This window comes from Gorilla gorilla, chromosome 18 (assembly GCF_029281585.2).
Source record: "Gorilla gorilla gorilla isolate KB3781 chromosome 18, NHGRI_mGorGor1-v2.1_pri, whole genome shotgun sequence".
Taxonomy (NCBI): Eukaryota; Metazoa; Chordata; class Mammalia; order Primates; family Hominidae; genus Gorilla; species Gorilla gorilla.
In genome coordinates, this window is record NC_073242.2 from 108,306,931 (window position 1) to 108,334,189 (window position 27,259).

The 27,259-nt window shown below is 44.6% G+C and overlaps 1 protein-coding gene across 1 annotated transcript in view; it reads left to right on the plus strand.

The window, feature by feature from the left end:
• Positions 1–3,539: 3,539 nt before the first annotated feature.
• The window catches only part of VAT1L (vesicle amine transport 1 like), a 191,740-nt gene continuing 168,020 nt past the window's right edge, over positions 3,540–27,259 (plus strand). The window contains exon 1 of the mRNA XM_031003006.3: positions 3,540–4,069. Within this exon, the coding sequence (XP_030858866.1) occupies positions 3,837–4,069 (233 nt within the window). The 5' untranslated portion in view covers positions 3,540–3,836. The remainder of the gene's footprint in view (positions 4,070–27,259) is intronic.

Consider the following 27,259-nt stretch of genomic DNA (forward strand, 5'->3'; position numbering starts at 1 on the left):
GGGCTGAAGGGCTTCTCAAGCGCGGCCAGAGTGGGCGCCAAGGCCAAGGAGGCCCCGAGAGTGAGCCAGGGCTGTGAGGGCTGCCAGCACGCTGTCATCTCTCAGTACTAAGATTGTTTCCCATATTTTCTTACTCAAAGACTTTACCTCTATTAGGGGTTCCTATATCTGGCCTTCTACATCCCCCCCACCCCCCACACACACCCCCACGTGCACATACCCTGTCCCAGACCGTTTGCAAGGTAACAGAGCTGAGCTGTAATACTCTGTTTTACCATCAGTGGCCACTGTTTGACATTATGTACAATGATGTACATAATGCACATTATTCTACAATAATGTAAGAAATTCCACAATGGAGGCTCTGAGTGAATGTCCAAGGTATCAATTTTACAAATTGAAAATTGATTTATTGTGTTTATTTGGAGATATGCCATGCACTGTGGCTCTTTCCACGTTCCACCAGGGAGGACCAGAGTTGGGAATACTTAACAATAGTGGTATATAGGACTCAGAAGAGGGTATCTCCCCACCCCCCCAGAAGCAGCACAGACTGTGGTGGGTTCTCTCTGGGTTGTTGTGATAATCAGCTGCCTACCAATTATAATCTGGGGTTTGTAAACAGCCAGAAGATTCCCTTGGAGGGAGTAATTATATTCCCTTTAACACGCTGTAAGACAAACACTTTCTCTTAAACATGCTGTGTGCTGACTACAGAGTAGATTTACTTTACTAATGCCAAAGGAAAACAAACACTCAGAACCAAGGCAAGGGACCTTGGTGGTACAGAGATAGTAGGCGGTGAAAAAAAAGAGCAGGGAACATTAAAAAATGCCATGGAGTATTGTCAATCAGGGGCAGAACTGGTTTGGGCTGTCCGTATAAACATGCATGATGAGATGTTAAGAGCACAGATTTGGAGTTGGTCTTCTATCTCATTATAACTAGCATGTTCCTTTGAGCACAATAATTCATCATGTAAAGATTCATTTTCATTTTCCTCTTCCATAAAGTGGGAATAGGAATTCTTACTCATGAGATTATTTTCAGAATCAAATTAAGAAATATACCTACAGTGTCTAGAACAGTAGACACCTCCAAAACAATAACATATATTGCAGATATTATTGGTGCCAAAGCTATGTCTCCTTGGAATTCATCATTCCATGTATAAAATGATAGCTTCCTGCAAAGAGCATCCACAATTCTCTGCCTGGGGATTCTCTCAGCCCAAGTACATGGGACAGGATGGAAATGTCAAGGAGTTAACAATTCCAGGAACAGTTCTTAACCAATCAAGCATAGACTTTAGTGAATAAATACCTGTGTCCTCACTCCTTGGGTGAGACAACTCTGAGACTTGTTCTACACTGTCTCTCAAATGTCCCCTGCGTGTTTGAGCTCCAATTGTCCACTGCGGTAATCTGCTTATTAATACATCTCATATTGGGTAGTATCAATTTTCTGTCTCACTTTCCTACTTCCCAGCCAGAGCTTCCTGGGATTACTTCCAAAATAAACGACGGGTGTTCAAATTCTTGTTTCAGGATAGAATCCAGCCTAAACACTGTATCTCACAATGTAAACAAGACAAACAATTTGGACAATTGGATTCACAATAAAATGTTCAATTCACTAACCAAGCCCTATTCAGGCTTCTTTTAGCCCTCTTCCTTCCATCCCACGGCCATTGCCTCAGTTGGGACCATTCTCATTTATTTTGTTTCTTTTTGGGGATTTTTTTTTTTTTCGCCTGCACTTAGTCTCTAACTGATCTCGATGCTTCCAGTAACTCTATCATCTAATCCATCACCCACTTACTGTCAAAGTTATTATCCTAAAATGCAGTTCTGGTAATGCTCTTCCCATGTTTTTGTTTTTTAAGCCTTTATGGCACCAATTGCCTCTGTGATTATGTCTTAAATTTTATAACCTGGTATGTGAGAACTTTCAAAAGCTGGTCCCAATCAACCCTTCAGCCTCATCTCCAATGATTGCTAAATACAGCCAATGTTCTGCCTACATAGAACAAACCAGAATCTCAAAAGACCTTTTACCTGTTACCTTTCTGTGTATTTGAATGAGCTTGCGACCTTTTCTGCCAGAAGAACCTGCCTTATCCTTCAAGGTCTAGCCCAAATGTTCCCTCCTCCATGAGAACTTCTCCAACTCTCTGGACCAGTTTTTCAACAGGCTGCCTCTGTGCATATTCTACTATGTACCAATCACGTATTAAGCCCTGGGAAAACCACGCTGGATAAAAGTAGAAATAGCTCCTGCTCACATGAAGTTCACAGTTGGATAAAGGAAACAGATATTATCAGGTAAACATATAAAAGTTGGCCACAAAGGGACATAAGTGTCTATAGTCAGGGAGGATACCAATCTGGAGGTTGGAGTGCCTCCCAACAGGAATGGACCCTTGAGGTGAGAACGAAGTAGGAGTTAACACCAGATAAAGGAGATGGAACACATACCCCAGGCCAAGGGGACAGCAGGTGCAGAACCCTGTGGAAGGAGGGAAAATGGCAATCGTCTTTTTTTTTTTTTTTTTTTTTTTAAGGAATAGAAGACAAGGGCATTTAAAGCAGTGAGGCACAGGAAGAATGGGGGGAGAGAAGAGGCAGCACTTACATCATTCATTGTACCACATTTGTTGACTGTGTCCTTCCTGCCTCATGCTCTGAAATTGACCTTTTCCAATATAATAAGGACCATGTCTCACTGAAATCATATCCACCCCAGCACTTCACACAATACAGAAAAAAAAATCAATGTACCCAATTTATAGATGAGTGTGTTGAGGCTCAGGAAGGTTGAATGAGTTGCCCAAGATCTCAAGGCTGGCAATGGCATAGCAACTATAATAGAATATAGACCTACTTCCTCAACTGCATCTCTTTCCTTAAACTGCCCCTAGGAAAACCACCTCCTTCCCCATTATTTTATTTCAGAAATTCCAAGTTTTTCTATGAGATGTTTTTCTCAAAGAGCCTGATAACAAAACAAAACGCCAGTTACTACTCTGTGTATGTGCATGCATGTTGGGGAGCGGGTACACATTGGTCTTCCGGGGATCAGAACACGAACAGGATCCTTTCTGGTACAGGATTCTTGTCTGAAGCCTCTTTAATAGCCCGAAATGGTGTGGGTGGTGAGAATTCGCCGTCGTAAGGAAGCCCCTGGTGATACCCAGCAAAGAGCATCCCGGCTGACCCTGCAGGTCTGGAGTGAAAAGACCCTGCACTGGACTCTTCAGGGCAGTGAGCGGGATCTCTAGTTCCCTGCTTCCCAAACCTCTCCGCCCTTCCACCCAAAACTGGCTGTTTGAGAAACGACCCAATTTCCCGACTATCCCGCCCAGCCTCGAAGATGGGAGGGAGAGAGGGCAACCTTGTCGCGGGAAGGCATCCTCCAGGCCCAGACATTAGTCTCGGTCCATTTCAAGGCACCCGAGCCTGTGCCGTATATAACCAAGTACTGGGCCCACAGGAAGGGGGATGACAAGGTGGTCTCTCTAGGCTCGTTTTAGTCACAGATCTTCGGCAAATTTGGGTTTAGGGCCGCGATCCCGACCCTAACTTGGGACTATTTCAGGAACTGGAGTTGAGGCTTCGTTGGGACAGGAAAGAAGGGTGGGGCAGGGGTGAAGCGCTTAGGGCACGGCTCTTGTGAGGATTACGGCGGAGGCTGTGGACCGCGGCGGCGCTCGCAGAGGCTGCAGCCATTGCACAGCCGAGCATCCCACATTCAACAGGAGGAACCCGCGGGAGAGGAGCCCCACTCCCCCGGCGCCGCAGCCACCGCAGCCCGTGCGCCCCGCGCCCTCGAGCGCCATGGCCAAGGAAGGCGTGGAGAAGGCGGAGGAGACGGAGCAAATGATCGAGAAGGAGGCAGGCAAGGAGCCGGCGGAGGGCGGCGGCGGCGACGGCCCGCACCGCCTCGGGGACGCCCAGGAGATGCGCGCGGTAGTGCTGGCTGGCTTCGGGGGGCTCAACAAGCTGCGGCTCTCCAGGAAGGCCATGCCCGAGCCTCAGGACGGCGAGCTCAAGATCCGCGTCAAAGCCTGGTCCAGTATCCGCGCCTTTCTCGCTTTCTCTCTTTTTGCGCGCTGGGCTCTGGGGAGGGGGTGGGAAAGCTGCGGCTGGGATGCTGCCCGGGTAGAACCGCCGCGCGCACCCCCTCCGCGCCCTCACCCGGGTCTCAGAGCCTCCCCGGGCCAAAGCTGGGGAGGATGCAGAGGGGCGGCCTCCCCAAGCCAGATCTAGAGGTGATGGGAGGAGAATGTGAGCTCCTGGGGCGCGGGGAGAATGCTGGCGCCCAGGCACCCCGGGTCTGGAAGATTGCGCTACGGGAGTTCTCCGTCTGAGAGGACAACTCAGCTTTCGCACGGGGGGGTTGATGCTTAACAGAATTAAAAATATATATATTAAGAACCGCAAGCCCACTGTGTGCCAGCCGCCGTTGGTAGTTTTACACGTGCGATCTTATTTAATATTTCCTGGGACCTAATGAGTCAGGTGCCATCATGATCCGTTTACAGGTAAGAAAGCCGCCGCTCAGCGAGAATGAGTGATTTGCCCAAGATCAGTCAGCTGCCACTAAGTGGCTTGGCCGGGAATTTGATACATGATCTTTTTTCACCTCTATGCTGTTGTCCTGAAGGGCCTGGGACAGGGTGCAGGGCTGGATCCCGCCTCCTGCACACTTTCTTCCCCGTAGTTTGACGGGGAAAGGAACTAGGAATGAAGAGGGTCGGTACCTTGCACCCAAGCTTGGTGAGGGTGGAGACCAGGGCTGCAGCGCAACCCCCTGCATGCCCCTCTCCATCCTCTGTTTCTCCGAGAGGGGAAAAAACCCTGATCAGTCTCCCCGGAATTCCTGCTCCCATCTCAGAAGGAGCTCAGCTCTCTAAGCTGCCCTGTATTCCCCATTCCCCCTGGGGGAACTTCTCCAGGCCCTCACGCTCAGCTGAAATTCCCGGGGAGAGTTTAAGCCTCTCTGTGTGCGGGCACTGTAATTTCCCTGAAGTTCTGGGAAGAGCTTACCCAGCAGAGGCGGACTGGACCCAACACTAGGTTTGCATGTTAAACTTGTAAGGGGAACTTGCTATTAATCACGATGAGACGAGCCTATTCCTTCCCATCTGTTTTTTAGAGCCCCCCAGTACATACTGCTCTCCAAAGCAGCAGCCAGCTCACGAGCTCCTAGGTTAGATCAGAAACCCAATATCTGGACCTCTCTAGAGGCACGAGAAATACAAACGAGAGTCCCCTCCCGTTCACCACCTTGAGAACAGACGCAGGTTTCATCGGCCAGATTAGAAAGCAGCTAGTGGGAGAAGCAGCCGCTGATCCCTGCCTTGCTGCTCATATATGCAGCTGGTCAGGTTTGACTCTGAACACGACTCGTGGGTCTCTGTGGGGAATTCAGGGTAAGGGAAGAGGCTTTTGCAAACCGGGGGATCCTGTACAATAAACTCTTATTGAACCAAGTTGTTTGATCCCAGAAGGAGAGCTTATATCTGCCCTTTCGCAGCTAAATCCCCAAAGACCAGCCCACTCCCCCACCCCACACTGTTTGGCACACTGCACATCCTAAATAAGTTATCACTGAATGAATGGATTGAGGAAAGAGCTCGGAGGAGGATTGTTGGGTCATTATTTTTCTTCACTTGCTGGTGGAAGAGCTTTTGCTTAGTACAATTAAAACCGTGCATTTAGAACTCTCTTTCCTTAACCACTTCATCAAAAAAAATTACCTGTATACACACACCTATGCATATATGTGCATATACATATATACAATTATATATACAGTTGCATATGTATGCGTATGTAATTTATGACCCTTCATCCAAATTGAGGATGGGATTCTAGGATTCTAGAGTACATATTCAGAGAGTGAAAATGATAAAACTACTTTTTAAAGGAAAGAGCATCATCTGCAGTACACATAGTTCTGTGTTTTCCAGTCTTATGTTAACTGCATAATTGCTGATAGGAACTGAAGCATTTTGAAATAATAAATGTCAAGATGAAGGCCAAGAGATTGATTTTCAAAGCCAGATGTGAAAGCCTGTTCTTCAGTGGAGCTACACACACACACACACACAGAAATCACTGCACTTCCCCTACCCTAGTTGTTCAGAAAGCCAACCAGTCTGCAGGTACATTTGGAATACAGTGTTGCAAACAGCCCAGATTGATTTTCCTTTCACCAAGCTGGAAGCAGAGTTAATGGTTTTACGAGGAAGGATTGTAATAGGCTTGTAAAAATGGCCCACTGGGCAGCTCCTTCTCCTCTGGGCTGGGATTGGCTGGCCAGACATGATCATTGATTATAAGTTTTAGCCTTGGGATACAGGATGACTCATTCTGTATTTTTATGAATCAGCCGATGGCTTCCTGGATGATGGTCTCCCTTTTATCTGCTCTCTATTTTTAATAGAAACCTTTTTGTCATAATAGGATATGCTTTTTGCTTCGAATAAAGCATAGTCCATTTGAACCAGTATTAGTTAGACCTGGAATGACGTTCCAAGTTGGCTATGAATTTTATGAAAATGGAAGAGATGAGGCAGGAAGAAATATCTATTTTATATCATTGACCCTTTTTCATTAATGCGCCAGTGAGATGGGTATTTTTCCTACAGAACAGAAGAGCAAATTGAGGCTTGGAAACATTGAGTAATTTGCCAAAAACATCAAACAATAGTAGACTTAGGATTTGAATCTAATTCTCCTTAAATTTTTGCTGTTTTCCTTTTATTCCATTTTTGTCTCCCTTGGTGGAAAAGCCTTAGCACATGTGATTCCCCTCTTAGCATGTAGTCTCACTTTCTTTCCTTTCTCCACCGAAGATGGTTCCTTTGCTCTTTTTGTGTCTGGCTTAAGAGAATATTCTCTAGCTATTTCCAAAGTAGTATGGCTTTCTCCAGAAAGTAGAGACATTCTGGACAAATGCAGCTCAAAAAGAACTGTTGCTGGGGTCAGGGTTGGAATGATAGCAGAGTCTTCTGTCTGAATTGTTTTTAAAAATGTCAGTTTTGATGGCAGATCGATTTCACCAATTATTCATGGAATACTTTACGCAACAAGAGGTTTAAGTGACCAGGTGGAAAAAGCATGTGGCCCTTGAAGAGAGAGGGACTTGAATATAAGCTTAAGCCTCATCTCTTCCTATCCATATGTCCCCTGGGGGATGTGTCTCAGTGTCTCCAAACTTCCCATACATTATCTGCAAAATGGGGATAATAAAATGAACCTCATGGTATTGTTGAAAGGATCAGATGCAAGAAAGACACTGCCGTGTTGTCAGCATTCAATAAGTAGGATTCATTGTGACTGTCGTTGTTGCCATATCTAAACCAATGTGATATATGCTGCTTGGTGACCTACAACTTGGAGGCCATCATTTTAATCATGTATATAATATAGGCAATATCATGTCACATCTGCTTAGTGATTAAGAGAGCTTCCTAGACATGAGTCCCAGCTCTGATACTTGCTAACTGGATGTCTTAGGTCTGGCTCCTTGGAGGCAGAGCCTGACACAGGGATCCTTTTTCAGGTGGTTTATTGAAAGTGTGCTTTTAGAACTATGGGAGCAAGGGAAGCAGGCTAGGGAAGAGGAAGGAGTTAAGCAAAGATGTGGTCTTAGCTGGATCCCACTGCAGAGTCCGTCCCACCTTGAAGCAAGGAACAGAGGGAGCCTTGTGTGTCATTGGCTGTGGGCTACTTCCTAAGTGGGGACATTGAGCCTCTCAAGCAGAAGTGGCTTCTATTTGACTGAGCAAAATTCTCTAGGGAAAGGGATGACTCTGAGGCTTGAGCATCCAACACTTCCAGCAGTTTGGGGATGGGCACCTGCCCATAGACAGGATCTGGGTGAGGTACAAACCACGCCTTCTGGTTGGCCTTGGCCATGTTGTTGTTAAAAACATGTTAACAAACTTCTGTTTCCCGGACTATAAAATAGAGCATCCATTTTATAATAGCATCCCCCTTCGTAGTGTTGTAATGAAGCTTAAATGACATGCCATATACAAAGACCTTTATAAGGATGCCTGGTGCTTAGCAAGCAGTCAAAAAATGATAACCATTATTATCTAAACTTTTACTTTTGGTTGCCGTAGAAACTTTAGTTTATTATTCAAACTGAAACTCTTGTATTTTGAGACAGGCGTAGCAAGTAGTCAAAAAATGGTAATCATTATTATCTAAACTTTTACTTTTGGTTGCCATAGATACTTATATAGTTTATTATTCAAACTGGAACTCTTATATTTTGAGACAGGGTCTTGCTCTGTCACCCAAGGTGAAGTGCAGTGGTGTGATCATGATTCACTGCCACCTTGATCTCCCTGGCTCAAGTGATCCTCCTGCCTTGACTTCCTGCATAGCTGGGACCACAGGCATATGCCACCGTGCCCAGCTAATTTTTTTTTAATTTATTTTTTGTCAAGACAGAGACTATGTTGCTCAGGCTGGTTTCAAACAAACTGAACCTCTTCTGAAAGCAAAAGGGGCACTATTTATAATTACTCCTACATAGGAGAAGCTACAATCATAAACTGGAACTGTCTTAGGCAAACCAAGGTGTATGGTTCACCCCTAACTGATACAAGTCAGAACTGTGCCTTTGCTGCTATCAGTCTTGTCACAGTTGAGTGTCTCTTAGACAGGGGCTGCTAGGATTTTAGGCTGGCAGAGGGTCTCCAGGTTGGGCTGCAGGAATGTATTTAAGTGGCCATTAACAAACCTTGTCTGGTTTGTGGTTCAAATTGGCTTGCAGTAGAAGGTCACTAATGGATTAGGGACATTTATTTTCCCAGAGTGATTTACACCAAGAGGCTACATGAAACTGCTGGAAAGAGACCAAGTGGATGAAAAATGGTTCCAGCCAGTCATGGTTCCATTGGCTGATCTGAAAATGGGCTGAGGGCAGGCCACATCAGAAGAAAGCTACCAGATTGGTGGAATTCTAATATGTCACGAGGGTATAGTAAATTGGAGATAGGGAAGGAACAAACATGTATTGACCAGTTGTTATGAGCCAGGAACTGAGTTGGCTGCGATACACTCTTTGTTTCATTTCATCCTAATGACAACTCAACAAAATCAGTATTGCCATCTCCAATTAAAGATGAGGAAACTGATATTCACAGACACATCAGGATCACAGACTGCTAAGTGGAAGAGCCATGTGAACACCCAAGTGTGCCTAAAACCCAAATGGCTCTTTACATTTTGGAGAATCAGACATACACAGTGACAAAGACATAAAAGAGAAAGAGACAGAGACACACACACACAAATCATGAGAAATCAAGAGACACAGAGAGGCAGACGGGCACACAGACAGGAATACAGAGAAAGAGCCATGAATGTATTTGACTGATTTGAAATACAACTGCTAAGATTCAAAATTGCACAGTACTATCCTGCCTCCCACCCCAAAACGGCCATTATGTTTATGCACCACATCCATTTCGTCTACACTTGTGAGATACAGTATGTGGGATGCTTTGGGGGATCCATCTAGATGGAGTTACTATGACTGTTGACCCAGAACACCCATGCTGATTAAACACAATCACAATCACCACTCCTTGAACCACTAAAGATATTGGAGTTCCTCCCTCTGCCTCCTTTACCTTGATCAGGCCATTGCTACATTGGCAAACCGAGTATAAGTTATCCCCAAACAACAGAGCATTAAACTGTCACCAGTAAGGTTGATGCAATGAAAGGTGGCCAACATGATATTCCCTGTGTTTATTCAAAATAAACAAGTGGCGTCCATGAGGTTAAGATGTTTGTAAAACTAAGATGTTGCTCAGAGGGTTTCTAATGCCAAGCCAGGAGCCACTCTGACATGGAGATTGGAATAATGTGTTCTGAATCACTCTGTATTGGATGGAAGCATCAGGATTTGACAGGAAAGGATGACTCCATGCTGAGTCATATTTAAGGCTCATTTGATGGTGAGAAAGAACATGGAAGTGCTAGCTCAGGGGTCATTTTTATTTAATGAAATTTGCATTCTCTCATCAACTGAGTCCTTGCTGATGAGGACTGGGGATGGTGACAATATCCGCTCTTTATGCAGTAATGAAATGGGCTTCTTGCTTTTCTGGCGATTTGAAGAGGAAAGGAAACCTAGAATCAGTGATTCTTCTATCTCAAGAGAACAAAGAAATATGTTTTGACCCCATCATTTGAACCCACTGTTTATACTTAGCATCTTGCCCCCTGAGAATATTTTGATCTATCAGTAGAGAAGCCTTTGTCTTTTCTCTCCATTTTGTGTCTCCTCTCCCTCAATCTGTATCTTCACATACTTCTGTCTTCCCATTTTTCCATTCTGCTGCTAAAAAAATAATAGCCACCAAAGAATAACCTCACTAATGGAAGCAATAATTGGTAGAATTTACAGTGGGGGGGGGGGGAAGATTGAGAAATTAAGATTTGTTTTAATAATATTTTACATGAAATAGGATTCATCCAAGTAGAAATAATTTCAGAAAATAAAAGCGAAGTAAATGGCAAATAGCTTAACAGCTTATTAACAGCTTAATAACAAATAGCTAAAATGTGCCATTTAGAACATTTTAATTTGCTAAAAACCAACACTGTTGTCATAATTCTGATGGCTTGTTTGTAGTAGGTATTTCCTCAGGATTAAACCTTTTGGGGGATCGAAACTATGGAATTAAAAATAACCTGGGATCAAAAGGAAGAGCCTGAAGGAAGAGCAGGAATGAAGGTGGATGGGTCCATTCAGAAAAGATTCATTCATTCCACCAAGTTGGTCAACTAGCATTAGTAGGGAATCAGCGCAGACGGGGAGGAAGCTGCCTATCCTTTGGAAAGTGCTGGGGCTCTGGTTTCAGGCAGACATGGGTTAAAATTTTGCTTTGCCCTTTATTAACCATTTGTGTTTGAGCAAGTCGCTTAGCTCCCTTTTTTCTTTTTTTTTTTTTTTTTCATTTGAGACAGAGTTTTGCACTATCGCTCAGGCTGGAGTGCAGTGGCGCAATTTCGGCTCACTGCAACCTCCGCCTACCAAGTTCAAGCGATTCTCCTGCCTCAGCCTCCCAAGTAGCTGGGATTACAGGTGCCTGCCACCACGCCCAGCTAATTTTTATATTTTTAGTAGAGACAGGGTTTCGCCATGTTGGCCAGGCTGGTCTCGAATTCCTGACCTCAGGTGATCTGCCCGCCTCGGCCTCCCAAACTGCTGGGATTTACAGGCACGAGGCACCACACCTGGCCAGTTGCTTAGCTCTCTAAGTCTTATTTGCTTTACTTACAAAATGGAGGTACAACCTTATAGAACATTCGACGTATACCAGGTTTCCATGAACAGCAGCCAGATCTCAACTATATAGGGACCAGTGAGAAACCAATGGCAGGTAGCTGATGATGGGCAAAGGGAATGGGGACTGATTATTGCACCCACCCTACCATCCATCTGCAGCATCTTTGCAGTGACAAAGCCTACTATGTACCTCAGCTTTTCATCTGATCTTCACTACCCCATGGGGTAGGTGTCACTGAAATTATCATCCATGTTTTCTAGGAGAGGAAGCTGGGACTCAGGGATGGAGTGGAAATAGTGAGAAGCTACAACCGATTTGGGTTCAGATCCTAACTCTACCTCACTGTGGCTGTGTGATCTTAAGCAAATAGCACTTTCAACTTATCTACTTCCTCACTTTGTTAATGATACGCACTTTTACTTATTGTTACAAAGACTAGCTGAGTGTCTGTAGAAGTCTTGACGGTGCCTTGCCCATGGTGGGCACTCAATAAAGGTTGTTTCTTCCTAAATGACTTGGGCTTTTACATACAGAACTGGGACATGAATTGCCATCTCTTGTTTTCTTGCCTAGCGGTTCTCACACTAAACTACATTGCCAGCACGGAGTAGGATGCTGGCTTTTCTACAAAATGGAATGAAATCATGTCTTTTGCAGCAACATAGACGGAGATGAAGGCTGTTATCCGAAGGGAAATAACTCAGAAACAGAAAGTCCAATCTGGCACGTTCTCACTTAGAAGTGGGTACCCATGGTCATGGTACACACTGAGTAGAATAATAGACACTGGAGGCTCTAAAAGGTGTGAGGGTGGGAGGAAGATGAGGGTTGAAAATTGCCTAATGGTACAGTGGTCACTATTGGGGCAGTGGGTGCACTAAAGGCCCGGATTTCACCATTACACAGTATATCCACGCAACAAAACTGCACTTGTACCCTTAAATCTATTTTTTTTTTTTTGAGATGGGGTCTCGCTCTATCACCCAGGCTGGAGTGCAATGGCGCTATCTTGGCTCACTGCAACCTGCGCCTCCCAGATTCAAGTGATTTTCCTGCCTCAGCCTCCTGAGTAGCTGGGATTACAGGCATGCACCACCACACCCGGCTAATTTTTGTATTTTTAGCAGAGACAGATTTCACCATGTTGGCCAGGCTGGTCTCAAACTTCTGACCTCAGGTGATCTGCCTGCCTCAGCCTCCCAAAGTGCTGGGATTACAGGCGTGAGCCACCACGCCCAGCAATTTTTCTTTTTTCTTTTTTTTAGGATGCTGGCTTTCAAAGCCACCCAACTTCCAGGGTTGGGAATGGATTTGGACTGATCTATTGCTGCCCTCCCACCAGCCCCCTGCATCCCCACCCATGGGTTGCTGCAGGGATTTCTTTGCTAGCTGGGTGTATATAGACAATCCAGCCTCTGGAGCTAGCTTTGCTAGCTGGGTGTATATAGACAATCCAGCCTCTGGAGCACTCTCATTCAAAGGAGTCAAATCCCATGCTTTGGACACATCACTGACACTCAACACTGACAGCAGAGCTCACCCAGGCATGAAGAAATAGTGCCCCAATGACCTCCAAGCTCCTGGGACTTCCTTTTCCTAAGAGAGAGCCTTTTGGACATCTTGGCATTTGTCACAGAAGAAAAAGTGTAATTAGAAGGAAGAAGAGACTCTTCACAGGAAAGGGCGGCGAGCATGTAATCTGAAATTAGTTTGATTCCTCTGTGTGTGATCTCATACAGAAAATTGGTTGGAGCCATGGTATGAAAATGAGTGAATTTTATGTCTGAAGGCCCAGGAGACAAAATAGATGTTCCAGTGAAAGAAGCTGTTTTATCTTTGAACATGATATTTTCCTGATGAGAGCATGCCGTCAGCATCTGTCCTCAGTCTCCTGTCAATGACCCCTAAGGTCTCATCCCCAGAATTTTCCTGGAGCCAGGGACATGCTAAACAATGCTTCACCAAACAGAACCCAAAGCCAAAGCATTGGGTCCCGTCACTCCTGACTTCTCTAAATAACTGTGGTCCCCAGAGCCTAATGCAGGGTAATTATCTTCTGAGCCAGGGATGACAATGATTCCTTTCTTAACCTGGCACTAGCCATACACCCAAGCCAGATGAGAGGCAGTATGCTTCTTGGTTATAAAGTAGTTAATGTGTGAACTAAAACAAGCTTGAATTCAAATCCTGGCTCTAACAATTTTAGCAACCTGTATAACCTTGGAAAAATGATTAAGTCTTTTGAAACCTCAGTTTGCTCATCTGTAATATGGATATAATAATAGCATGTATGGGGTAAAAGTTTTTGTGTGGGGAAAGAAAAAGATAATGCAGCTAAAGTGCCTAGCAAGGATGTTGATACATTTCATATTTGTTGAATGAATGAATAAATGAAGTGTGTGTGCCATATAAGATGTGTTTGATAGATATTAATGGTGGGGAGGAGGTACAAAGAAATAGGACATTAAAAAGTCCCTCCGTGCTTCATAAAGTATTCTGAATGGAGTCCCTCATTCAGACTCCACCTGTATCCGCCAAAGACCACAAAACCCTGACATCAAAAGTAGCTCAAACGGGATATGCCACTGTGTCATGACATATACAAGAAGATGAAGAGGAATTCCTGAAGGGACAAGCGAGGAAATGGAACCAAAATACACTGCGCTCCTACTGTGTGCTAGAAACTGGACCAAGCTTAGAGATCTTCAGAGGGCGGGAAGGCCACCCCCTTACTCCCTCCCCTCTCTCATTATTTCAGCCCTGCTGGCCATCATGATGAATTTGTCCCTGGGATTCTAGGCTTTCTCCTCTCCTTCCCCTTCCATCTTTCATCCTCTCTCCTCATAAGTCAGCTTCATGTGCTCCTGCTGCAATGAGCTTCCTTCCCGAGGCTGGAAAAGGTGGTGGTCATTAGCTGCAGCTTCCATGTAAAAATTTAGCAAGCCCCAGTGCAAAGAGAACTTTTTTCTCCCAGTTTTCATGTATTAAGGAAGGAATTTGATTGGTCCTTTGCAAATCACATACCAGCCCCTGGAGATCTCTCTCCCTCTCTTCCTCTCCCAGTCCTCCTCCTCCTCTCCTTGTCTCTCCCTCTATCTCTCCCTCCCTCCCCCTCCCTCCCTCTTTCTCTGTCTCTCTCCGTCCCTTCTTTTCCCTCCATCTTTCCCCCTTTCTCCCTCCCACTTTTTCCATCTCTTTTCCTCTCCACTGCCTCCCTCTCTCTCCTCTTTCTCTCTCTGGCTTAAGAAAATGAGGAGCTGTGATTGACCACACCTGTGCCTCATGCTCTCTTACCTTGGTCTAAAAGAATGTAAGCATCATGTCTGACAGCCCCACTGGAATACATGGGGGTGTGTGTGTGTGTGTGTGTGTGTGTGTGTGTGTGTGTGTGTGTGTGTGTTGGGGGAAAAGGAGAGGGTAAATACTCCAAAAGGAATGGAGAGCAATTACCAGAAAGCGGGGGATAAGAAGCACATGGGACTATTTTAAATGGTAGCCATCATGAGTGGATGTGAGACTCTTCTTCATCCAGTAAAAAGTGAAGAATCGGAGGGGAACTGGAGAAGTCAGGTCCATTCCCTCTCCTGTGATTGTACCTTTCTCACCACAGTTATTAAGTCACATTAAATAACACATATTTTCAACTTTGAGGCCCATCATCTTGTAGATCTTTTTGGTAATCTTGGAAATTCTAGGAATTTTCTCTGTGATCAGTTAACAGGATGCCAAGCATGATGCTTGGTTCACAGTAGGCACTCAACAAGTCTGGAGAATGAGTAAATATATTACTGACTTTCTAGTAAACATGACCTTCCTAATACAAACAGTGGCCATTCCTGGTCAGTGGGGCTCAAGCTTCCCTTCCTCATCTCAGCTTTCTCCTACAAGAAGCTAAATCTCTCCTAAGGCCTCTCACATGCAGATTTGTGAGTGAGAACCTGGAAGAATACCAAACTATGTTTTCATAGGACTATATTTTCAGGAGTTTTACTTCTCCTTAACACAGTCTATTCTCTTGGAAGAAGAAATGAATAATGACTTTCCCTAGCCTGGGAAATGTGGGTCTCTGAGTTCTCACGATGCTCTGTAATTTTCTCCTTGTTGACATCTGGCTCCATCGAGTGCCGCAGACCAAAGCTCTTAGAGAGAACCTGCCATGCAGGACCAATGACTGTTATTCCATGAGCAATCACTAAAGCATCCCTGCAATACATGGGATTATCGGGTATACCTGGGGACTCTAAGGCCAACCAAACTGGATGTTAAAATCATAAACCCTATTTCCACGACTCTGTCCCTACCCTTCGTAGGTATCAGGCCCCCCAAACTGCACCCTTCAATACCCACAGAGTTTCAAGGGTTGCCTAGAAGCTGTTGCACAGGTACTCAGAAACACAGTTCTCCTGGTTGCCCAAATGATCCTGAACCTTTCCTATTGCCTTGTTCTTTTCCCACTGCCATACACTAAAGCCACCCAGAATATGTCCCCATTTTCTCCCTGTTCCAGATAGAAAGTCAGGCTCCCTGCCTGTGCTGTGGCACATTTTCCCCCCAGTGCAGGTTACAAAGCAGCACATGCTACCTTGTGTATTTAATGCTCCCACTGTTTGGAGTTAATAGGAAAGATACATTAATTATATTTCACTATTATCATAATAGCCTTTTGTTCTTGTTTTTTTGAGACAGAGTCTCACTCTGTTGCCCAGGCTGGAGCCCACTGGTGCGATCTCGGTTCACTGCGAACTCCGCCTCCTAGGTTCAAGCGATTCTCCTGCCTCAGCCTCCAAAGTAGCTGGGATTACAGGCATGTGCTACCCCACCTGGTTAATTTTTGTATTTTTAGTAGAGATGGGATTTTGCCATGTTGGCCAGGCTGGTCTCGAACTCCTGATCTCAGCTGATCTGCCCACCTTGACCTACCAAATTGCTGGGGTTACAAGCGTGAACCACTGCCCCTGGCCCCATAGTAGCCTTTATAGGGTACTTCCCAAGTACCACAAGCTCTATGCCAAGTGTTTTATGGTGATCCCTGTGATACCAAGCATCCTACCCGTGAAAAAGTGAAAGAATTTACTAACTTTCACGCAGGCTACAGAGAACTTGACTTCAAAACAGGATTATGTTTCTTTCCAGAGCCCATATTTTTCACTGCTTTGTCCTACGCAGGAGATTCCCAAACTGAAAAAGAACATTCAGTAATAACTGAAAAGAACGTTCTGTAGTAAGAAACAACTACACTCAGAGTCCAGCCCTTTATGGTTTGATCTGAAATAGCTTCATCCAGGCCTGTATTCTCCAACTCACTTTGCCCTTAGGATGAGGTTTGTTATGGTTCCCAGAATACATAGCTGCCCTTCATGCAAATAACAGATTGTGGGGCAGCCCCACTGGCCCAGATAGTCTGAGCCATATGATTCAAGGGAGCTCTGATGAGACTTTCAAACTGCACTCTTCATACTCCTACCCCTCCTCCCAACACAGGCACACTTGTACCTTTGAGCAGACTATCCATCAAAGTACACACTTTCATTTAAAAAAAAAAAAAGCATCCCTCATCTAGGATCAGAAGGAAATGCCTTTCATTTATCTACGCTACGCCTAGTTCAATCAGCTAATGGGGAGCTATTAAACCTACCACACCTATGATTGGTCTGAATGATTTTCTCATTGGTTTCCCTTTATCCGCTCAGTTAAACTCACTAAAATTGTTCCTACTGGGGACCTCATAATAAACTCTGACTCAACGTTGTGCAGCCGGAATCGACGATGCATGACGCAGCCATCCATGCGCCCACCTTCCTGAAACAGTCCTTTCAGATTTGAAGGCCTTCTCTGTCTGACCCCGGAGGAGAGACAGACAGTCCATCTCTCTGGGACTACTACTTCATAGGAAATGAATGGCAAAGGCAATTTTCACCCTCCCACCGCTTTGAGCCTCAGCATCTCTGTCCTCAGCCAGCAGCACATGTGGGAGACTCCACAACTTCCTTTTGCATTTTTAGCAGTTTTCTTTCCTTTTCCTAGTCATCTTTCTTCCTTTTGTATCCTTAAGATAGCTAGGCCTGTTTGTTCTTGAATGGAGACCCAGCTTCCAAAATAATTGAAAAGCACTGTGAAAGTCTTGAGTCCCTTAGAAAACACTAAAGTTGCCGGGGCACAGTGGCCCACGCCTGTAATCCCAGCACTTTGGGAGGCCGAGGGGGGTGGAGCACAAGGTCAGGAGTTCAAGACCAGCCCGGCCAAGATGGTAAAACCCTGTCTGTACTAAAAATACAAAAATTAGCCAGGCGTGGTGGCAGGCACCTGTAATCCCAGCTACTCGGGAGGCTGAGGCAGGGAATTGCTTGAACCCATGAGGCAGAGGTTGCAGTGAGCCGAGATCGTGCCACTGCACTCCAGTCTGGGCAACAGAGCGAGACCCCATCTCAAACACAAACACACACGCGCGCACACACACACACACTGAAGTTGCATCCATTCATGGAACGGACAAAACTTCTCAAACATTTTCTTTTCGTGTGTACATCCCATAAGTGCCGCTGCTCCCTCCAAACTCTCCCCTGCTCTGTTCAAACTCTTCCAGACTTTGAAACCGTGCTCTTGCCATTTTTTGGCAATCTTTATTCACCCTTCATATCTAGTCTTTAATCTTCCAGGAGTAAATCCTTGCTTTTTTTTGAGGCGCATCAATCAAGCAGGCCTTTGATCTTCTCAGTTTCCTTCTCACCATCACAGCAGTGGACACAGCAGGGCCGGCAGCCCAGCAATGATTTCTTTCGCGAGAAGAAAGAATAGAGCTCAAATCATTCCTAGGTATTTTCCTACTTACACCTTCAGTACAGAAATTATTGTTTGCCAGCCTTTAATGTGCCCTGTGCTAAGCACTGAACATTGAAAGGTGGATTTTAAGACAAGCCCTGTGCCCTAAAGTTGCTCATAGTCTACAGGGAAGATAATAGGGTAGAGATGCTACTACTGTCTCCTCCTTAGGATCCATTAGACTTAAATATTACTTAACTAAAAGTTCAGTTCCTTAGTCACACTAGTTACATTTCAAGTGTTCAATACCACATGTGGCCAAGTGGCTACCATATTGGAGAGCAGCAGGGACAGAACATTTCCATCATTCCAGAAAGTTCTATTGGACATGTCTATTCAAGTCTTCACCTCCTTTTTTGTTCCTATTGAAACAACCATTTTACTAGACATTCTTTTTTTTTTTTTTTTTTTGAGGTGGAGTCTTGCTCTGTTGCCCAGGCTGGAGTGCAGTGGTGCGATCTCAGCTCACTGCAAGCTCCACCTCCTGGGTTCAGTCCATTCTCCTGCCTCAGTCTCCAGAGTAGCTGGGACTACAGGCGCCCTCCACCACGCCCGGCTAATTTTTTGTATTTTTAGTAGCGACGGGTTTTCACTGTGTTAGCCAGAATGGTCTCGATTTCCTGACCTCGTGATCTGCCTGCCTGGGCCTCCCAAAGAGCTGGGATTACAGGCGTGAACCACCATGCCTGGCTACACATTCTTTTTATCAGCAGTAATGTCTTAGGAAATAGCTGTCACGTTGTAGGAAAAATGGACTATTTCTCCATTGGGACCCTGTCCGTCTTTGGCTCCGAGGAGAAATCAAACCATCATTACTCTATCTTCTCCCCTCTGTGGAGAGGTGAGATGGGGCTGGAGAGGCTGAGAGAACAGGAACAAGGGGCACGCCCATTCAGTGATACTTTCTGTGAGAAGAACCTGATCCCAGTGACGTTATTTAAGAACTACCCTCTGTATGCTAGCTGTGACTCTTGTACAGCCTCCTCTTATGGAACTATCATGCTGTGTAGTCATTCCTTTGTTGATCTCTGAGTCCTGGAAGGCAGAGATGTCATTGTCACTCTTGTGACATTAGTGCCTAGCCAAGCCCCAAAACACAGAGGGGTCTGTTGAATTTCAATTGGATGACATTAAATGTTCTATGCAACCAGTCACTGCTGAACACCTGTTTGAAGTGAATGCCTTGGTCAACATCAAACATGGAGCATAAAGATGTTAACCTTTACAGGAACCTTAGGAATAAATACCTCCTGCTGTGTCCCGAGGAGGGGCTCAGAGTAAATAACTCCAGGTCTCAAAGTCAAAAGAGTTAATCTCAGCATCTAGGAGTGCTTGTTTTGGACCCTTTCGGACCTGGCTTTTCTGTTTCTGCTGAAAACTGGCTCTAGACATTTAGATTCTCAGTATGTCTCCTGGCCGTTTTGTTCTGTGATGGAAATACTACTGAGGTGTGTTTTGAATACTAATTTGGGCATATGATCTGAATGTATTTCTTTTCCCAGATACGGTAGAAACAAAGAACTTGTACAACTGTATCCCAAGCTATATTACCCTCATCATCACTGCCAAGTCACTTCCTCCCTCCTCTCTGTCCTTATTTCAGCCATGCTGGCCATCATGATGAGTTTGTCCCTGGGATTCTACGCTTTCCCCTCTCCTTCCCCTTCCATCTTTTTTCCTCTCTCTCCTCATGAGTTGGCATCTTGTGCTTCTGCTACAATGAGCTTCCTTCTTGAGGCTGGAAAAGGTGGTGGTCTTTAGCTCCAGCAGCCGTGTACAAATTTAGCAAGTCCCACTGCAAAGAGAACTTTTTTCTCCCAGTTTCCTCCCAGCATATGTTATGGACAAAGGGATCTCAATGGGGCAGCGACAGCACTACTAATGTAAAGTGGTAGATTATGAATAAAATCAGATGGGTCGGAAAACTCCGTATGTCTCCTGTGGCTGCAGTGGCTTGTTTATCTTAAAATAGTGGTTAGAGAGGGTGGACAGGGTTATGTGGAACTGGTCACCAAGGGGACCAGTGTCAAGAGCCATGAGCCAGCAGTGTGGGAGGGGAGTCTGAACATCCCAACATACTCTTTCCAGCCTCTGATTGAACACAGGTGGATTCTTCAGGTGAATCCTAAGACCTCTCTGAGACAATTCTGGCTGTTCTCAAATAAGAGCTGCCATCTGAGATTTGCATAAACAGTGTCCTTGTTTTGGTCACTGTGAGCTTTTTCTTTCCTAGCAAATTTGTGTCAGTCTGTTCTCACAGTCTTGAGATAACAAAACTGGCACTTGAGCAAATCAAAAAAGAAAAAAGAAGATTTATGCCCAAGATTTTCTGAAATCAATGCCTATTTTCCTAAGCATTTTCAAGTTTTCAATTGAGATTAAGAAACAAAAACAAAAGCTTCAGTTCTGGGGCAATGAGAAAATTAATCAAACATCTGCTTCTTTGACCCCGCATGGATTGGGAGTTAAGTGCTTTGATGAACATATTATCAGCAAGATGAGAGCAGAATAAGCAAAGAGCACACCTTCCCTTACTGTGTCTGCTTGGCACAAAGCCTCGCACGAGGTCTCCTTGCTTCTGCCCAGAGCTGGCAAAGGCTGCCACAAATGCAGGGCTGGTTAAAGTTCCCAGGCAGAGGGCTGGTAAAGCTTTCTATTGAGAATTTGGTGGTGTTTTCCCTGATGCCTGCCTCTCCGCCAGTGTCGTGATCTCCAACTTCCCACAGACACATAGAAAGCCCTGAAGTGTGATTTTTCATAGATTTTCCCCAAGCACTTTACCAATCCTGCACGTATTTATCTGCTTGTTACTTTTTGTGTTATTTTTTCCTTAGTCTCTGCCTTTTTTTTTTTTTTTTTTTTTTTTTTTGAGACGGAGTCTTGCCCTGTGGCCCAGGCTGGAGAGCAATGGTGAGATCTCAGCTCACTGCAACCACCACATCCCGGGTTCAAGCAATTCTCCTGCCTCAGCCTCCTGAGCAGCTGGGATTACAGGCGCCTGCCACCATGCCCAGCAAATTTTTGTATTTTTAGTAGAGTCAGGGTTTCACCATGTTGGTCAAGCTGGTCTTGAACTCCTGACCTCAGGTGATCTGCCTGCCTTGGCCTCCCAAAGTGCTGGGATTACAGGCCTGAGCCGCAGCACCCAGCCTCTGCCCCCTTTTTAAATTCCTTGATCTCGTTATTTTTTTCTTTCTATTTATTTATTTATTTATTTATTTTGAGATAGAGTCTCGCTCTGTCACCCAGGCTGGAGTGCAGTGGTAAGATCTTGGCTCATTGCAAGCTCCGCCTCCCGGGTTGACGCCATTCTCCTGCCTCAGCCTCCCAAGCAGCTGAGACTACAGGTGCCCGCCACCACACCCGGCCAAGTTTTTTGTATTTTTAGTAGAGACAGGGTTTCACCATGTTAGCCAGCATGGTATCGATTTCCTGACCTCGTGATCCGCCCACCTCGGCCTCCCAAAGTGTTGGGATTACAGGCGTGAGCCACCGCGCCCAGCCTGATCTCTTTATTTTTCTAATCTTCACTTCCTTTTTTTCTATGGGAACAACTGTTTTTACTAAACATTACTTTTATCATATCTTTTATGATATAACATATCATAAAACATAACAACTTTATTTTAACATATGTTAGGAAACAGCTGTCATATCATAGCAAAAATGGACTGTTTCTCCATGGGAATGCTGGTCCTTGGTGGCTCCAGGGAGAAATCAAGACATGACCACTCTGTGCTGTCTTCTCCCTTCCATGGAAAGGTGGGGTGAGGCCAGAGAGGCTGAGAGAATGGGAGCAAGAGGCACGCCCATTCCTAAGGGATACTTTCTGTGAGAAGCACCTGATCCCAGCAGGTTCTTTCCCCTCCCTCTCATTCTTTCAGGTTTTTATTTAAAGGTCTCATTCTCTTTCCTGCCTTTGCACCATTTGTTATAAGAACCACCAGATCTTTCCTCCTCAGGGACTGCCGTGCAAAGGAGCCTCATAAAAATTCACCATCAGTGACAGCTGCTCTGTGATCACAAGGGAATAAACCCTGAAAGGAGAGATCACACTACTCTTCTTGTAGTGGGAGCTAGTGTGCACCACCCCAAAGCATCCTTTTAGAATCTCAGTGCTCACTCCCCCAGCTACCAGCAATGATGGCAGCTGACAGCTCACAGCTGGTTTCTCCTGAGGAATTGTTCTCAGCCAAAGAAAGTCTCCTTCCCCAAGGCTGCACCCCCTCCCTGGGGGCAGCCCTCATTCCTGACTGGTTGATGCAGGAGTGCAAAGGCCCAGTCCCCATGTCTTGATTCAGAATTACTCAAGGAACCATGCTATGTCTGGAACTTTGCAAAGATGAACTGAGACCTCTTTACTGGTATATCAGAGTTCAACTTCTCCCCGTCCCCAGTCCAGCTTCCCTCCTGCCCATCTAGGAGTTGTCTTTTAGAACACTCCCTATCAGACCTCTTGCTGCAAATCTCAGTCTCGGAGTCTGTTTCCCAGGGAACCTGACGTATGGCATTTTCTTTGTGTCATAGTGATGACACTGATTCGGATAGCAGCTTATATCTGTTGAGCATTTACTGTGTACGAGGTACTCTGTTTTACATATATTGTCACATGCAATCCACACAACACCCCATAAGGTGGGTGTGTTACTATCCCATTGTTGAGATGGAAAAATTAAGGCCCAAGGTCAAGCAACCCACTTGAGGAGGAGCAGAAAGCTAAAGCTAAAGATCTAAACTTAGCCTTGGTGATTGCAGAGGACTGCTTGGAATAATTCTTTGGGGAGAACTTTCTGGAGGTTGATGCTTTGACTTCATGGTTATATTGTACATTAGCATGTGCCATGGTGGCTATATGAGCACTTTGCCTACACTCCAGAACAGGGGTCCCTGGGTCACAGACCAGTACTGGTCTGTGGCCTGTTAGGAAATGGGCCACCAAGCAGGAGGTAATTGGTGGGCAAGGAAGTGAAGCTTCATCTCTATTTAGAGCCACTCCCCGTCACTCGCATTACCCCCTGCACTCTGCCTCCTGTCAGATCAGCGGCAGCATTAGGTTCTCATAGGAGCATGAACCCTATTGTGAGCTGCACATGTGAGGGATCTAGGTTGTGTACTTCTTATGAAAATCTAATGCCTGATGATCTGTCAGTATCTCCTGTCACCCCCAGATAGGACCATCGAGTTGTAGGAAAACAACCTCAGGGCTCCCACTTGATTCTACATTATGCTGAGTTGTATAATTATTTCATTATATATTACAATGTAATAATAATAGAAATACAATGCACAGTAAATGTCATGTGCTTGAATCATCCCAAAACCATCCTCCCACCCCTGCTCCATGGAAAAAAAATGTCTTCCATTAAACTGGTCCCTGGTGCCAAAAAGGTTTGGGACCGTTGCTCTAGAAGATCACTTGTCATCGTATTGTGATCAGTTTTGTTCCTGTTTTTGTTTTTGTTTGAATCAGAGTTTCATTCTTGTTGCCCAGGCTGGAGTGCAATGGCGCAATCTTAGCACACCACAACCTCCACCTACTGGGTTCAAGCAATTCTCCTGCCTCAGCCTCCCACGTAGCTAGGATTACAGGCATGTACCATCACACCCGGCTAATTTTTTGTATTTTTAGTAGAGATGATGTTTTTCCATGTTGGTCAGGCTGGTCTTGAACTCCCGACCTCAGGTGATCCACCTGCCTCAGCCTCCCAAAGTGCTGCGATTACAGGCGTGAGCCACCACGCCCGGCTGTGATCAGTTTTTATGATTGTTTCCCCATGAGAATTTGGAGCCCCTTGTTAACTTTGGGCATCCACTACCTAGTATAAGGCATAGTATACAGTAGTGCTCAATGTGCTAGTTGAGTGGAGAGGTCTCGTCTTTGTAACTGGGAAAACTGACCCATGATCTTTCTTTAGGAGAGCAAAGTACATTAGTCAAGAGCACAGGCTCTGGATTAACGTCACTTGCTTTCGCAAGCAATGTAAGCCAGCTAAAACCAACATTTTGTAAACCTTAATGTGCCTTGGTTTTGTTCTTTGTAAAATGGGGGTAATATTGTTGATCTCTTAGCATTGTTTACGGTTGTTGTAAAACTGAAATGACACTCAACACCATGCCTGATACATAGAAAGCGCCCCATAAAAGTTACCTATTACAATTGCTAGCCACAAATCAATTCTTTTCCTTCGCATCCTCCATCATCAGAGAAATTAGAATGGCCAGATTTCTGTTAGCTTCTTGGGGATGCCTCCAACAGTCACAAAGCCCTATAGGAGAGCCCTCTCAGAAAGAGTCCATTCTTTTTTGATCTTTTTTTTTCCATGGGAACAGCTGACATTGGGCTACTCAGGTGGTCCTTTGCAACCCTAACAGCACATGAGAGTGTGTGCTTTCACTAAAGAGACTCTCAGAGCTGGGACCAGGATGTACACTTTCAGAAAAAAATAAACGTCATGATGATCCTGACTTGCATTAAAAAAAGTGATTGTACTCAAGGCTCACCCCCTCTTCTCAGCAATTGCTGCTATGGCTGGAGGGAGGAGATCTATTGCCATTGCCCACAAAGAGACAGGGTTCATAGCCTTTATCGAGTTTACTACACGTGACTTCAAGGTGTCTTGGAACTATTTCATAGAATCATGAGCGCTCCAGATTTGAAGAAAGGATGTCAGCTAGTCTTGTGTTTTAAATTTCCTCCATGACATCCTTCATGGTCTTCACAAACATCGTTAGTAACCAGGAATGGGGCAGCCTGTCTGATATTTTTATCAGCAACTTGGATGTAGAAGCTCATGTCATGATAACCACATTTTTACAGGCTACAAATCCAGGAGGGAGAATTAATTTTTTTTGATGAAAGAATTAGAATTCAAGAAAGAGACAGACAAATGAGAATGATGAACTTAATCTAATAACACCAAATCTAGCAAGGATAACTATAATCCTCTGGACTAAGATCAAAAATTCAACTGCCCTAGAGGACAATGAGAACTTTTCATTTACTTTCTATTCAACCATTTAATTTGTACTCTGTCTCATTTAGAGAAAGACTTGAATTAGCTTTAAAAAATAAAACAAGATCAGTGATTCTCTAAGTGTGGTTCCCAGATCAGCAGCATCAGCGTTACTTAGGAACTTAGAAATGAAAAACTTAAGACCTCGCCCCGGACCTACCTGAGTCCAGAACTCAGAGGTGGGGCCCAACAATCTGTGTTTTAACCAGCCCTCCTGGAAATTCTGATGAATAATAAAGTTTGAGAACCATTCACAATACTACTAATACTGGTAATGGAGTGTAAGGATTTAAAAAATGGAATCTCCAAAGTACTCAGAGGTTAAGATGAAGTTCAGTATTAAGATGATATAGAGGCCGGGCACGGTGGCCCAGCACTTCCCACACTTCCCAGCACTTTGGGAAACCAAAGTGGGAGGATCACCTGAGCCCAGGAGGTCAAGACTGCAATGAGCCATGTTCACGCCACTGCACTCCAGCCTGGGTGACAGAGCTAGACTCTATCTCAAAAACAACAACAAAAATGATATAGAGAATGAATGTGACAAATTTGGCTCAGAGCTTCCTAACAGCCAATGCAAAGAAATAAACATAACCAACGTATATACTGTACTGAGCCTATAAGATCCATAAAGCCAATCCTTGTGCTGAGATTTGAGGAAAAAGTACTGTCTTCATAAAGTCGTAAATATATATAGTAGCAAATTATATACTTAACAAAATCCCTACAGTAAGTATTAAAAGTAATGGCACAAACCACAATTACTTTTGCACCAACCTAATAAAACAATGGGTTTCTGAAGATTCTTTGGCAGTCTGTCTCTTAATTGAACTAATGACAGAACAAGACTTGGGATTTCTATTGAGTATAATAGGAAAATATAGGATGAGGCTCTACAATCTGCATCAATAGAGAAGTAGGTTTCGGAAGAGGGAGATTTGTTTAATGATCTGACACTGTTTGGATTTTCATGATTGATGCTGAGGATACTGACAACCTGAGGAAAGAACAGGATAGCAAGAGGCCTAAGATCTTTTCATATGAGCAACCCCTGCCTCCTTTTCACCAGGGGAGCAGAAGACAAGGGAGCATCTCCATGCTACATGTATCTTTGCTAAACTCCTTCTTTTGAGTCACTTTTAACCTCAAATTGGAAAATTAATAAACTATAGCTGGGCTGATTCTTTTGTCATCCACTTGGTGATGTCTTTTAAGAAATCAAATGTGTCTTCATTTGATATTGTTAGCATATCCAAAAAAAAATTCCAAACGATAATCTTTGGGGACAAGAAGACATAGCGGCCTACCATGGTTTATAGATCACACAATGACAGCCTGGTGGTCAGGACTCAAGCTTGGCAGTCATATAAAAAGGGCTCATATTCCCAGTTCTGGTATGAACTATATAACCTTGGACAAGGTACTTTATTCTCGCTTGGTCTCACCTCCCTTTTGCACAAAATGGAGATTAAAACACTCCATCCCTTAATACCTAACATGTAGCAGTATCATCACGGGAGCAATGTTTGTTGACTTTGGCAGGACAAAAATAAAGGCAGCTAAACATCTCTCAGGAGACTTTACAGGGTGATATTCCTCACTTACTAGGTAACAGAAAAGAAAGTGTAGAGGCCAAGGCTAGCTTTTAACTCCTATATAAAGTCTAAGCATACAAGTCAATGTCTTTTTCTCAAGACCACCAAGCATCTCTTCCTCTCTACCTAAGCTTTGATTTTGATGATGTTTGAAACAGAGCCCACAGGATAAAGGACCATCAAACAAACAGACGATGAGAGCTGGGGAAGGCTTCAGAGACTCAGCCAAACTCCACTGCTAATTGATGGCAGTACAGGGATTAAAACCCAAGCACCTGCATCTGTTTCCTTTCACTGTTTCCTTTCAGTCTTGTTGTCCCTGAATCTTTTTTTTTTTTTTTTTTGACAGAGTCTCGCTCTGCCACCCAGGCTGGAGTGCAGTGGAGTGATCTTGGCTCACTGCCTTCCAAGTTTAAGCGATTCTCCTGCCTCAGTCTCCTGAGTAGCTGAGACTATAGGTGTGCGCTACCACGCCCAGCTAATTTTTGTATTTTTAGTAGAGATAG